Raw genomic sequence first — 13,130 nt, 5'->3', positions numbered from 1 at the left:
TACAACATTTATATTTTATGGTGACTGGTGAGGGTTTGTTTGATTTCAGATTCAAATCATTTTAACCACATTTTCTGCATTTAGGCTGCACATATATACTTGATGCAACTGAAAAACGGCATGCTAAACCTTTGTGTGTTATAAAGTATAAACATTTTACTACTCCCTACTCAATAGACATTTCCGAGAAACATGGTTTAATTATTTGGTCTAATATTGACACTATAGTTCTTATGTGCTGAAGAAAACCATGTGGTGAAGCTCAGGGTTAAAGGTGAGGAGATGAAACCATGCGGGGGTGGTTTGAGACATCCAAAAACCTACAGTCCGATATTACATTTGCAATCATTTTCAACCATTACATTTTATCTACATAAAACATGTATAAGAAATGCAAAGGCATGCGATTTGGTTTAATAAATGTTTTCTTGAAAAATAACATTTAAAAAAAGAATCCAAAAATATTTCAAATGTACAGTAATAAAATAAACTCCCAAAATGAACTTAAACTGACATAAAAAAAAAAGCAGGATTAACAATTCATTCATTTTTTTTCTCCACTTGACCATAAACTAGCTGTCCCATTATTTTATTTCCCCCCCCCCAAAAAAAAACATTTGAAAAGCTTTTTCCAACAGTAAAAAAATAAATAATAAAGTGCCAAAAACGTCAAAGTAAAAATATCCTCCCAAAAAGCCTCTTGGAAGTGCTGAGTTAACAGCTTGATGAGCTAGGGTCACCGTACCCTTAACACCATACCCCTATCCACAATCATCTTCTGGTCACGACACCCATCTTCAGTAAGAAAAAAAACTGACAACTGCAATGCATCAGACACAGAGCCCCAACTGGACTACCTCTGTGTAGTACAAGAACATTCAGTCTTTGGAACTCGTCCTGTTTCAAGAGAACAGCTCTTTTCGTCTTCTTCCCCATTCTAGGGTCTTAAACCAACCTGAAAGGGAAAAGGCAGGAAGACAGTTCTGAGCACTTAATAGTACATAGCCTACCTGTAGAATCCTCAGGCTTGTATCGTAGGTACTAATATATATATATCATCATAAGATATTTATTCAGTCTACAATCTTCAGTGACTGCAAAATGTAGGCCTTTACTTCTGTAAGTTCCAAAATAGACCTTCAGTTATAATCAATTGCTATAGATCGATATGTTAGAGCTATCCCACTTTCTCCAATTAAAATATTACAATTATCCTTTGATAAAGCAGTTGAGTTACAGTGAATTGGAATTGAAACCACATGAAAGATCACTTTACCTTATTCCTCTGCCCGTTTCTCTTTATGAGCCCTCTTGTGACTTGCCGCTGTCTGCTGCATTGCCTAAGTACCAAAATGTAACGTTCCATATATCATTACGAAATCAGTTTCCTTTAGTAGTAATTAAATCATGATCTGATAAGAGATTGAAGGAGATTTTAAGGTGGACGTCATATCCCATATGAGACTCTGAAATGTTAAATGGGGAGTATTGACATTAACAGTTGCCGCGTTCAAAACAACAGGAAAAATATGAGGTCAAATCACGTCATCAGTGATATTCAGGTCGGAGCTCTAGAAAGAGGCCCAAGATGGAATTCCGAGTTGGATGACCATTAAAATCGATTTTTCCCCAGTCGGAGCTCATTTATTTATTTTATTTTTCATAGTTCCTCTGAAGTCAGAGATTTCCGAGTTGTTTTGAACGCGGCAATAGAACCTATGAACATAGCAGCGTTTCCGTCAATAGGAACAAATGGTCTAGAAATGGAAGAGGCTCTTGCTAACCATGTAGCAGCCAGTGTGGTAGCCACACAGGTACCAGGAGAGCAGCATGCTGGATAAGTCTGTAACGGACGAGCCTAGCCCATCGCCAGCATCCACCAGCCCTGCTCGGGGGGGCCATATACACGGTGGAGGTGGAGGAGGAGGCAGGAGTGACAGGAAGTCCTGGAGTAGAATATACCATTATACATTATTACACCAGCATTAAAAATACTCATACAAACTTTGAAGATCTCTTATTTTTAAACACAACATATCACAGACATTAAATAATATTACTCTTGCTGGATGTACAGGCTTGAGGTAGCCAATCTCACACAGGTTGAAGATAGACATGTAGGTAAGAAACACACACACAGCAAACAGCCTCACCAAAGACCCATTGGGCGGTGGCACTGGAGGAAAAAAACGAAACGGGTGATCATTTGGTTCCCGACTCCGGCCATTTGGTTCCTCTTTCCGACTACTTGGCTTCTTCTTATTCCCCTGCTCATTGCCAAGGTTAAAGACTTTTCCCTGAAACAACACAGAGAGAAACATACAAATATCACAATGTGTAGTTTGGAACATGCCATAGTGGACAAGTCTGACATATTTCAATGCAAACGTCCTTATCTGTAAACATCAGACATCAGTAAAGCATAACCACGTGTCAACAATGTATTCCAGACGTCCTCAAAGAGAGAATAGCACCCAGACTCACTGGAGGAAACTCAGGTGGTCGAGGTGAGGAAGGCTCCTCTTCTCCCTCTTGTTGAGGTGTCCTCCACTCTCTATCCTTCTTCCAGTCTGCGTTGTTGTTACTAGTGGACCTGAACCCTTCCACAGCCTAGGAGTGAGAAACTTGCCTTACTGGGCTGACCCACACAGTGCTTCAATATGGAAGTTTTCAGGTAACCCGACAAAATGTACATAGAAATGTGTCATAGATATGTCATTCTCATTGAAAGCAATTCTAAGAAGCCGTAGATCTGTTCTATATCCACTATTTCAAGCTTCCCGTTCTTATGTTTTTTTGTTGTTGCGTATTTTACTTTAGCTTTTGTTCGCCAGCTTCAGACAGCCGAAAATACTTTATTTTTGTTTATTGGAAAATATATTTCACGATGGTTTAGATGGTACAATGATTTGCTACACTATACTTGCTTGTTTTGTCACAAACTGAAACAAGGCAAACTATTTGTCTTTTAGCAACCAGGAAATGGCGGAATGATTTCTGCATACTGCATCTTTAAAGTTTGAAACCTCTTACCATCAAACTTTACTTGAACCGTCTGGAGTCTGTCATAAAGGCCACATAAATGAGGGTTCAAGTGAAGTTTGACCCCTTGTTGCACCTTGGCAGTAGCTCTTCCACAGTGTCGTCCCAGGTCATCTGGCGATAGCAGGGTGCTCAGCTCCAGCTCCTCCTCGTTCCCGTAGCCTTCAAACTTCACCCGGCAGCGTTCCCCTCTCATCCACACCAGCACCGCTGGGTAGACCAGGCCATCCTCTGAGTACACAGCACGGCACCGGGAACCCAGCATCCACACCTGGTACACAATGCCATACATACACACCATAAGGGAAAAAGGTGGTTTTAAGATATTCCTCCCTTCATCAATTCACAAGAGTGAATCTCAGGACTTGGAAGAGGCCATCCGCTGACCACATCCCAAAAATCTCTCTCCCGTATAGTCTAACTGATTACTTTTGAGTTTTCCTTTGGGTCAACCGGTCCCTTATTTGGCACATCAGTTTCTGAGAGTTTCAACTCTTAAATAATTATAGGCCAATCTCAAAGCTGTCACCACTGGTGAAAATACTTAAAACCCTTGTAAGTGAACAGCTAAAATAGTTTTTATTTACTAACTCTATTTTATCAATGTACCAATCGGGCTTCAGGAAGAAGCATAGCACAATTACAGCAGCCATTAAGGTTTTAAATGATATCACTGAAGCCATTGACAAAAAACAGCACTGTGTCTCACTTTTTATTGATCTCTCTAAGGCTTTTGATACAGTTGATCATGCTATACTAAGGCAGAGATTGTCGAGTGTAGGTATTTTGGAGCATGCAGTTGCATGGTTTGCTAACTCATAGGCAGAAATCCCAGGGGGGACGGGGACGGGGGCACGACCCCCCCATCCTGGGAAAAATATGATTTGTCCCCCCCAATATATCACTGTAAACATAACTATGTAATTTCAATAATATTAATAATACGCAATGAAAGTACTCGTGCTGATTATTATTATAAGACACTTAATAGCGCGTTTTTACGTTTCAAAAGATTGCGACCCCCCCGCCCTTTGCCTCACAATGGTTTGATCCACTGCCAGTTCTTTAGCTGGCAAGGTAATAGAGGGTTCGTATCTACTGTCCGAAAGGCACTCAATGCACGTAACTGACGTGAGGTTAATCCAGTCAATCGCTCCATATCAATGTTTATTTTTTATTTTTATGTTGGCAGGGTTCACACACTAGCTGAATTTGCAGAGCTAGCGCGCAAACTAAAGCAAACATTGACTATCAAGCTAGCTAGTACCTATTCAATTTGTGGCGTCGTCAAAGATGGAATCTTTGCTATCTTCAGTTTATTCCAAAATCAGCATGCAGCTGTAGTGCTTCAAAGTCCCTGTGATAAGGTTAGCGATAAACTGAACAGAACTACACCCTCGTTAAATATATTTAATGGTCTCGTTGCAAAAGCTAAATTGTCGCCAGGGAAGTTTTTGAATGTTTTATTTCATCTTTATTTAACCAGGTACATACTGGACTGATAAGGAACAGTGCTATAACTATTATTATTAGTAGTAGTATTATAATGATTTAAACATTTGAAAAAGTTGGGACAACCATTCAGTTAACTACTGTACCTATCAATTATCCAGTAGTAGTGATTATGGTTCTTTCAAAGAGCTCGTCCTCGCGCTAGCTTGCGGCTCTACGTCTTACAGGAACGCTCTCACCGGCCAAGCACACGCACTGTCGTGGATGCAAGGTCCGATCCCACTTCTGACATCAATGTAATGAAACAGCAGGGAGTAGGTCTCGAACCCTCGACCTTCTAGCCCGAGGTCCGGCGCGCTATCGACTGTGCCGCAAAAGCATGCTCATGCGGCAGGGTCGATTTCCGCGCTTATAAACCCAGGGTCGTTACACTACATTTAACATATTACAACGTAGGCTGTGTTACAGCACTACTTTTGGTGTCCCCCTCAGGAATTGCTCTTGAGAACATTTCATGTAATTGTCCCCTCCAAAGTTGATATCAGATTATCTGTCTGATAGAACTCAGTGCACTCAATTTGATGGGCTTATGTCTGTTAAATTGTCTGTCTTGAATGGTGTGCCCCAAGGCTCTGTACTTTGTCCTCTCTTATTCACTATTTATATGAATTATTTAGACCCAAATGTCCAAAATGCACAACTTCATTTTTATGCTGATGATACTGTTATTTACTGTTGTGCCTCGTCTCTTACAAAATCTTTCCAGAACATGCAAACTGCTTTTTATACTGTTCAACATACCTTGTGTCAATTGAAGCATCCTCAATACTGACAAAACTAAACTAATGGTGTTTTCTAATGCAAGAAATAGACCTCTAAACCTTTCACCTATTACTACCTGCCAGGGCAAGGAGATTGAGGTTGTAACCTCATATAAATATCTTGGAAATTTAATTAATGATGGCCTCTCTTTTAAATTGCATATACAACAATTTACAAAAAAATTGAAGCTGAAATTGGGATTTTATTTTAGGAATAAGGCCTGTTTTTCTTTTGAAGCCAAAAGGAGGCTAGTATCAGCTACATTTATGCCTTTACTAGACTATTGGGATATTTTATACATGAATGTGTTTGAGATCAATTGACACTCTTTACCATGGCACTTTGAGATTTATTTTAAACTGCAAAACCCTTATGCGCCACTGCACTTTGTATACCAGGGTTGGCTGGCCTTCTCTAGGTTTACTACCTTTTCATTTGTGCATTTTTATTTTTCAGAAATGTGGTGGGTACTCTCTTCATTCGCTGGACTTTATCCTGCTAACTGTTCCAAATGTCCCAACTGAATTTGGTAAAAGGGCTTTTATGTACTCTGCGCCATCGTCTTGGAACACCTTCCAAAATACTTTTAAACTGGAAGAACTTGTCCCGATTGGTGTTTTTAAATCACTGATGAAGGATTTTGAGGCTGATTCCCTGACCTGTCAATGTTTTTAATTTGCTGTTTTATACTCTTGTGAATTCAATGGTTTTTACTAGATTACTAGTAGTTTTTCATGTTGTCTGTCTGTAATTTTTTTGTAATGACTTGGTGCTGTCCATCTTGGCCAGGGCGCTATTGAAAAATAGATTTTAATCTCAATGAGCCCTTCCTGGTTAAATAAAGGTTAAATAAATAAAAACGTTTCTGTGGATTGTCTTCAAGCTTCTCATCGTTCTATTTTTCATCGCTCTGAAAGATAAAGATAAAACAAAGGAGATTACTCAGGATTCAATGTTGGAAAATTGTTCTTCGGATTAAGACATTCATGTTATTTGTTTTTGGTTTGAGGACATCTCTCCCATCAATTCACAAGGGGTACATTTCTTGACATGGAAGGGACCATATCCCACAAATCGTATTCTTCCAAATAGCCTAACAGTTTTGATTCAGACAGTTTCGTGGGTTGTCTCCATGCTTCTCATCCCTCTCTTTTTCATCATTACAGCTCTAAAGAATGAAACAAAGACAAAGGAAATAATTCAGGATTTGTTATTGGACCATTGTTCTTCTGATGAAAACATGGAGACGTTCATGCTAGGCCTATTTGTTTTTTTACTTTGGAATGTATCCATTTATCAATTTAACTTTGTTTTTTACTCATCAAACTACATAATGGTAATAATTTATTATAATGGTAAATCTCTGTTGTTATACTAGGTAAATCAAGATGTAGCCTAGACCTATTCACAATACAGGTGAATGCATACTCAATGAGTGTGTGCATGCATTGAGTTATCAATCTTGTTTTGGCTGATTTTATGAGGCTACAGATGAAATATAATCTGTTTACCTTCCTTTTGGGACTTTTGTTATTGTTCTGATCAACAACATTTGCATAGAAGAAGCAATCACTTATTTTATAAAAGTGTGCACTGTCTCTTTAAGACCCATGATGTCATTCACACACTAAGTCAGTTTGAGACTAGGGCAAAGATGTTCTTGACTGGGAGAGACAAAGTTAATGAATACAGTTTTTGGTGACAATCAGCAATATTTTGCATTGTGGTTTGCATATTATCCCAAACAAGGGACTAGGGTAGTGAATTGATGTTGGCTTCAGTGTAAGCTAGCAAGGAAAGGTAGCCTACAAAGCTGGATGCTACCGGTATCTTCTTGCACTGTAGTGTTCTAGCCTGTAATGGACATTGTTTTGGGAACAGTAATTAGTGGTTTCAAAATGTCTACGTGCCATGTATTATTATTCAAATGTGTTAACTTTTGTGCAGCATAAGTGGTTCCGCATGTCAGGCTAGAGCTAGCCATGAGTAAGTGGAGCAGACACGGTGCTCTCGAGCTATAAGGGAACAGACCTGATCCTCTCTCAATCAGTAGACCAGGTGACACACATTTGACAGAAGTACCGAAAGTAATACAAATTCTAGTGACAAAACGTTTATCATGTTCTAGTTTCAGTATACCGTGCAACACCATTGCCTATGGCTCACCCGTTTCTCCTTCCGGGGCTGGTCAACTGCTTCAGGTAGCACGGCGCTCAGGTCCATCTCTTCCTCGTTTCCATAGTTGTCAAACTTCACCTTGCAGCGCTCCCCCTCCAACCAGACCAGGGTGGCAGGATAAACCCGCCCATCCTGTGACCACACAGCCTTGCAGTGGGACCCTATCTCCCACTGCTCAAAGAATCACAGATAGAAAGCGCATTAAGAAAAAGATTCAAGCTGTATACACCACAAAAATGTCAGTCTTCCATCTATAGACTAACCAATTACCTTTAAGTTTGCCTTTGGGTCAAACTGTCCCTTACTTGGCACACAAGATTCAGAGAGTTTCTGTGGATTGTCTGCAAGCTTCTCATCGCTCTCCTTTTCATCGCTCTGAAGGATAAAGATGAAAGGAGATTATTCAGGATTCAGTATTGGAAAATTGTTCTTCTGATTAAGACATTCATGTTAATTGTTTTGGTTTGAGGACATCTCTCTCATCATCAGTTCATAAGGGGTCAATTTCATGACATGGAAGGGACCATCCTCTGACCACATGCCACAAATCTTATTCTTCCATATAGCCTAACAGTTATGATTCAGACAGTTTCTTCTTTATCATTTCAGCTCTAAAGGATGAAACAAAGACAAAGGAAATGATTCAGGATTTCTTATTGGATCATTGTTCTACTGATGAAGATATGGAGACATTCACACGAGGCCTAGTTGTTTTCGGGTTTTAACACATGCCCACCAATGTCCCCATCATCAGTTCACAAGGAGTATATCTTGTGACTTAGAAGGGGCCATCTGACCACATAGCATTAAGAGAATCAGAGACCAAAAATCATGAGGAAAAGCTTCAAGCCTACACACACCAAAAACATTTGTGTTCCATCTATTGACTACCTTTGAGTTTGCCCTTGGGTCAACTGTTTCCAGACTTGGTACACAAGATTCAGACAGTTCTGACTCAAACAGTTTCTGTAGATTGGGGAGAAGCTTCTCCCCACTCTCTTTTTCGATGTTTGAGCTCTGAAGGATGAATGAAACAAATGAGAGTCATTAGGTTGATATTCATGTATTGTTTTGGGTTTCATGCCATTCCAACCACCAATGATTCACAAGGGAGAAAATCTCATGGTGTTTCCCTTTCCCTTTATTCTCCTGAATAAAATGTTTTAGCTAGGTGACAAACTATGTATTTAGATTGTTTTTTTAAATACATGGATCTGCAGTCTGCACTACACTAACTCTATCTTAACCACATATAGGGGAAGGAGCTTATCCACCCACTAGTATACTTGTCAAACTTTACCCGAAATGTTTGAAGGGCTTCGTTATAGGCCTTTACCAGTGCCGAGTTGTCAGTAAACCACATACCCTTTATTCTACATCAAAACAGAAACTAAAATCAATGCTAATTTAATAAGAAAGTACCTAGCTAGCTAGCAGTTGACGGTGGCACGGCTAGCCGTCAACTTTATCAGTGGCTAACGTTAGCTAGCCTCATCATCATCTTGGTGAAGGGAGATAGCTTGCTAGCTATGCTATAAAACCCTTACCTCGACTCCTTCACTTCGCAATACAACACTTGCTGGACATTCAGCCATAACTGTTAAGATGAATGAAACACACGTATTGACTTATTGCAAGTTGTTTCAAACGTAGAAACCAAAGCATTGATTACATTAAATTCCCGCGAGTGTGTCAAAAGCTGCAGCGCACCATGTGTATGATACAATGCATTCTGGGAATTGTAGTTCTTAAATGGCTTTGAATTAATGGTTGCAATGGCGCCCCTTGTGGAACCGCAACATACCGTTCACATTATTATGACAGTATGGTAAATTATTCTCCACCCGGATGCAAAATAGGCTACCATTTGGTAGAATCAGAATGAGCAAATTCTAAAACCTTTATATAGCAGCAATATAGCGTATAACCCAAATGCTATAACAGATTGCTTTTGGTTATGGCTTTCTTGGCTATTAACTGGAGTAGGCCTACTCAAAGTCATGAAAGTAACACATCGGGCCACTATGCTAGATAGCCAAAGGCTACAGCCAAAATGAGACCATGCATGTTCCCTACCCTCCTCCATCCATATCCTCTAGCCGCATCCACCCATTCAATTCAAAGCATTCCATTAGACCAAGGTATTTCATTCTGTCTTAGTATGCGCCGCTCACAATTACCATCTTAAACCGGGGAAAGTGTCAAGGCGAACTATATCGTGTCTGTGAGCTGTCCTACTTAATTTACTGGACAGTGGGGGTCCACCGAGGAGACAGGAGACATGCCAATAGGCTAGTCAACAGCACTTAGCCCTAATATACGAATTACCGTAGGTTCGAAACCGCAGTGAGCTTCCCATGGCGTCTTTCCATGCATTCCAATAAGGTGAAGAATGTGAGACGTGTGTATTGCCTGCTGCAGGCCTACACTCTACAAATAAAATGTTAATCGAGTATCCTTTAGGGGTTCTTCAAATTGAAACAGTGGGAGAACCCCTATAAATTCTTCGAAAAACTATTTAAAATTATTGGATCCTCGAATAACCTTTTGGGGTACATGTTTTAACTACCGTGCTGTCCTTTCAAATTCAAAACCAAATGTTTCAGTTGGGCAGTTAGGTTCCTGCAAGAACCCCCACCAATTAAGAAGGTTCCTCGATTAACCCCACCTATGGTGTTCTTGGAATAACCTTTTGGGGACAATGTTCAGTGCCTGGTTTCGATTTGGGAATCTAGCATTTCACACTAAATTAATATAATCAAATAGACTATGGGGACAATGATCAACCGCAACTTGATAACAGCAGTAGACCTGGTGCAGTTCAGGTTTGATAGGCCTATCGTAAATTGGAAAGAGATTGGAAAGGCTAATCTTGAACTGTGAATTGCGCAGTTTTAATTAAATCAAATTGTAGCCCACTAGTCCCCAAAGGCTACAGTAGGCTATCGATACTACCTCTAATCATTATAATAGATAGCATAAAACAGATTATCTCCTCATGATCAACATGTCATGTATTGACCACTTTGTAACAGTGAATCATTCTCTTGATTGGTTTTTGGCTGATTATGTTTTTGACGAATAGGCCTAGGGGTTATTGCTAAGGCTACTTGATCATTAGTAGTATCTCTGGGTCCGGGACTCGTAGGGCATCTGTGTGAAACACTAGTAACAGATGAAAGGGGAAAGTTGATATTTGCTCGAATCACTATGCAGCCATTCCGACCGGTCTCTTTTTATTAGGGGGTAATTGCATCGTTTTTTGTCTCAATTTATCGTGGTACACTCAAAAACATTGGGGTTCAACAATGGTTCTTCTAAGATCCTCAAAGTTCCTCGAAGAACCTTAGGGTTCTTGTCTCCAAGGAACAAGTCAATCTTCACACTTGATATAAACTCCAGCTCGAGTAAGCTGCTTTTTCAATATCAGTCTTCGAGAGTGTAGCTATTCAGTTGACGACTAAGTGGCGCTCCACGCTAAGAAGAATGACGTTTTAGTATAGCCTCAATGAACAAGGCTTTCTGATAGAGCACTGTTATTGCTCTGTCATTGTGAGTTTTGAGCAGTACAATTAAAATATGTATTCCTTGAAGTTGAACAATAATATTTTATATAATATTTACAAATAATAAATAATAATATTTATTTATTTATTGAAAAGTGATTACATTTATGCAAATTAGTTAACTGTCTAAGATCCATATTTATCCATATGGGTTTAATCTGCAGAGTATCTACATAATCTGCACTAATGTGGTTTTTGTAGTAAAACGTGAGAGCTTGGTTTGGATCTCATGAAACATTTCAGCAAGGGGCATACGGGGAACAATAAGATTTGCAAAGTGTGACAAGGTTCGTTCCACAAAATGAGTGCCTTTTATGTCCTTTAATTACAAAGCCTATTGTATTAAATGATGTGCCCTTTAATATAGACCACATGGAATATTCAATAAATATGATTTTTAATATGAATAAAGACTTGCTAAAGTGCCCAAATTCAGCATTTTGATTTGTACCTCTGTGCATCCTCTGTGACTTCTAGGAAGATTTTAACCCCAACATTTTCCATTTTGGAGGGGGCTTTGACAAAGTAATTTCTGAAGATTATAATTTATTTCATGTGATTAGTGATTCATTTTCTGGGGTTTGTGGTTAAACCTAGCGGGTTGAGCATAACACATCAACCCTGTTACCCAAAGATAGACAGGCTGGAAATGTTTTAACAATAAACAATAAATCAATAAAACATGTACGTTTGCATTCAATTGCCCCTCTGTTGCACATAACAAGATTCCATTCCCCCTGTCACAAGGGGATTTATGGCTGATTTAAGATGAAGTTGTCAACTCTGTTATTAAGTCAACCCGGTTACTTTATTTTTCACTTAATAGGCACTTACTATAGTAATTTGTTTACTTAACCTCTTGATATGTGAATACGTGTCATTTATCAAGTTCAACATGTGCTCTTTATGACGGAATATAACATTTTGGTGAAATAAAAGTTTTTTTTTCACCAAGTTACAATACTCAAAAGGCACCTAATTAGTGGAACGACCCACGTGTTCCAACTTGCAGTTTCGGTGCGATGCAGCACAGAGCAGCACTTGCAGTTTCGGTGCGATGCAGCACTGAGTCCACTGAGGGGCGACTAATGGTTAACGTTCTGAATGTCAGAAACTACTGTTATTTCTTACCATCATCATACTGTATAGAATAGGAACTATACATATATAATTACAATCTATTCAAGATTATAGGATACACAGATTTGTACATGTTGGCATTTGCTATAAACCAATGCACATATAGCAACAATATAATAATCCTTCATCATCGATAGGCATGTAGTCTACAGTAAACTTTCATGCAATGTAGATGGATGGAATAAATTATAATTGAGACGAATGGAGTAGCCCTAGTTAACCTTTATTCTGTCTGTGAGGTGAGATTTCGTAACAGATTGATTGGATAAGATCCACTAACAGCTTGTAAACACTGATCCTGTGACTACGATAAAATTAGACACGGTGGAACTAGGATTGCTTGGTACAGGTGATGAAAGTTCCAGATATTATGAGTTCACTGCAGAAATCCGGGCACATTCTAGAAGATAGATGAATTGTCTTTCAGAAAAACATGTAATTTACACTGGTTTAACAGGATGTGGACGCATCTTGATATAAGCATTTCGCTGCACCTGTAATAACATCTGCAAAATGTGGTGGTCGCGACAAGTACAATTTTATTTGATGTATTGTATAATCAAGATGCGTCCACACATTGTTGCATTTGATTTACCACGAGGGAGTTCAGGTGCTATGGTAACAAAGATGCACGTTAACAATTTACCCCTCTGCAAGCTCCTCTGACTACAACAATTGTATTTTTGCCATAAAAAAAAGTTTTGTGTAAAAAAATGTAATGGAACAATATATGTAATGGAATAATGTATATACAATCAAACACACTTTCATAAAGATGCTCACAGTGATCTTGCATATAGGCCTACCATATTCTGATAGGCTCAGACAACCCCAGTATGAAGAAATACGCAGTAATACAAAAACTAAGGAAATTCCATGGCACTCGTAAACAAACTGATACTTAGCCAGGGAGGTGGGGGATTCTCTGAA

The 13,130-nt window shown here is 39.2% G+C and overlaps 1 protein-coding gene across 4 annotated transcripts; it reads right to left on the bottom strand.

Annotated features, from left to right (window-relative positions):
• Positions 1-407: 407 nt before the first annotated feature.
• Positions 408-9,235, bottom strand: LOC110490675 (uncharacterized). 4 transcript variants are annotated; one of them, XR_016484574.1, is made up of 10 exons: positions 9,042-9,230; positions 8,386-8,511; positions 7,765-7,869; positions 7,483-7,665; positions 3,034-3,313; positions 2,485-2,610; positions 2,154-2,297; positions 1,785-1,946; positions 1,277-1,340; positions 408-955 (listed from the first exon to the last, which is right to left on the bottom strand). XR_016484574.1 is itself a non-coding variant. In XM_021564171.3 (10 exons), exons 1-9 carry the CDS (start codon positions 9,087-9,089, stop codon positions 1,278-1,280), a joined length of 1,152 nt encoding a protein of 383 aa, XP_021419846.2. In that variant the 5' UTR covers positions 9,090-9,235; the 3' UTR covers positions 408-955; position 1,277. The 4 variants fall into 4 exon arrangements, 2 of the variants coding, with proteins under 2 accessions (XP_021419846.2, XP_021419900.2); XM_021564171.3 differs by having other exon boundaries at positions 3,119-3,313; positions 9,042-9,235; XR_016484584.1 differs by lacking the exon at positions 8,386-8,511 and having other exon boundaries at positions 9,042-9,212.
• Between the last annotated feature and the right edge of the window lie 3,895 nt (positions 9,236-13,130).

This window comes from Oncorhynchus mykiss, chromosome 1 (assembly GCF_057628025.1).
Source record: "Oncorhynchus mykiss isolate SJ-2025 chromosome 1, ASM5762802v1, whole genome shotgun sequence".
NCBI classification, from domain to species: Eukaryota; Metazoa; Chordata; class Actinopteri; order Salmoniformes; family Salmonidae; genus Oncorhynchus; species Oncorhynchus mykiss.
This window is presented reverse-complemented; position numbering and strand designations above follow the sequence as displayed.

What these genes read in the sequence shown, in the direction of transcription:
- LOC110490675 (XM_021564171.3), bottom strand. Translation starts at nt 9,089, where the DNA reads ATGGCTGAATGTCCAGCAAGTGTTGTATTGCGAAGTGAAGGAGTCGAG. An exon ending in TGCGAAGTGAAGGAGTCGAG is followed by an intron (nt 8,512 to 9,041) that starts GTAAGGGTTTTA and finishes TTCATCCTTCAG; the next exon opens with AGCTCAAACATCGAAAAAGA. An exon ending in ACCACACTGGCTGCTACATG is followed by an intron (nt 1,341 to 1,784) that starts GTTAGCAAGAGC and finishes TTTGGTACTTAG; the next exon opens with GCAATGCAGCAGACAGCGGC.